The sequence below is a fragment of the Orycteropus afer genome, unplaced genomic scaffold (assembly GCF_000298275.1).
Source record: "Orycteropus afer afer isolate SDZICR_OR568_19922 unplaced genomic scaffold, OryAfe1.0 scaffold02008, whole genome shotgun sequence".
NCBI classification, from domain to species: Eukaryota; Metazoa; Chordata; class Mammalia; order Tubulidentata; family Orycteropodidae; genus Orycteropus; species Orycteropus afer.
In genome coordinates, this window is record NW_006923595.1 from 32,453 (window position 1) to 33,736 (window position 1,284).

Consider the following 1,284-nt stretch of genomic DNA (forward strand, 5'->3'; position numbering starts at 1 on the left):
GTCATATACCATCTTTTGTAGGACACTGAAAAGAAGTTCATTTATCCCAGGTGGTGAAGATGAAGCTATGATTTGAATAAATTTTTTCTTTGTCTATAATATATTACAGTTCCATTCACAGAAGTATAAGTTATAAACAAAAAAACACAACCATTGCCGTGGAGTTGGATCCGACCCATAGTGACCCCTCCTTGGGTTTCCAAGGCACTACAGAAGTAGATTTCCCAACCTTCCTTCTGGGGAGTGACTGGTGAGTTTGAACCGCCAGCCTTCTAGTTAGCAGTCAAGTGCCTTAGGTACTATGCTATCAGAGCTCCCAATTTAAAGAGATAGCTGGCTACCTGGCGGGGAGCGGCATAGTTGATCTCAAAAAGCTTACAATGTTATAAAGAAATTGTGCATACACATATAAATATAATGTAGTTTAGAGATGAGAAATTGTTGATTCAGTTTGGTATATAACACACTTAAGGTCTCAGAAAATGGAGATCAGGGTGGTCTGGGTCATTAAGTTAAAAGTTTATTAATAACCCATATCAGAAACCCAATGGGGGTCACTATGAGTCAAAATTAACTTGATGACAGTAGGTTTGTTCTTTGGATTTATATCAGAATAGCTTTATAAATAAGTAGCATTATGTGTAAACTGGTCTTTAAGTAAAGGATGGCAAAGATTTAGATATTTGATAAAGGTGCCAAATATAAATATTTGTAATAATGATTTTTTAAGAAATAATGGGCAGAGTCAGTATATATGGAAATGGAACAGTGTGGCAGGAGAAGTGGTTAATGAGTGGACACAGTGAGAAAGAGAGAAGAGCTGTTCGTCATTGAGGGAAATAAGGATGGAGGGGATCAGGTTAAAAAGAACCTTGAATGCCATCCTAAAGAATTTGATTTTAGAGACAACATGTATTGAAATTTTCCTGACAGCAGAGCATTGCTTCTGGCAACATCACTAAGTGATGACCAATGAACTCCAAAAAATAAATCGGTCTGGAAATGATCATGAGAATGTAACCTTAAATAAATCATCAAACATTAGAGAGGTTTTTTTGATGATTGGTAGTAGTCTATATGGAAAAAACTGGACAGGATGCATAATGGGTGTTTTAGAAATCTCATAATAAGGTCATAATTATTAGACTCACTTTCTAATAGTGTATATGTCACAGTATTAGGAAAAAAAGAGACAACAAAACTATAAATGGAAAGTATTAAGTAAAGAAGGAAATTTTTAATATTTTATTTACAACTAGTCTCAGAAAATTTGTTCTATCATAA

The 1,284-nt window shown here is 34.6% G+C and overlaps 1 protein-coding gene across 1 annotated transcript in view; it reads left to right on the forward strand.

Moving 5' to 3' along the window:
- Positions 1-845: 845 nt before the first annotated feature.
- LOC103213398 (olfactory receptor 5K3-like) overlaps positions 846-1,284 on the forward strand; it is a 2,418-nt gene continuing 1,979 nt past the window's right edge. Inside the window, exon 1 of the mRNA XM_042783495.1 lies at positions 846-931. Within this exon, the coding sequence (XP_042639429.1) occupies positions 846-931 (86 nt within the window). The remainder of the gene's footprint in view (positions 932-1,284) is intronic.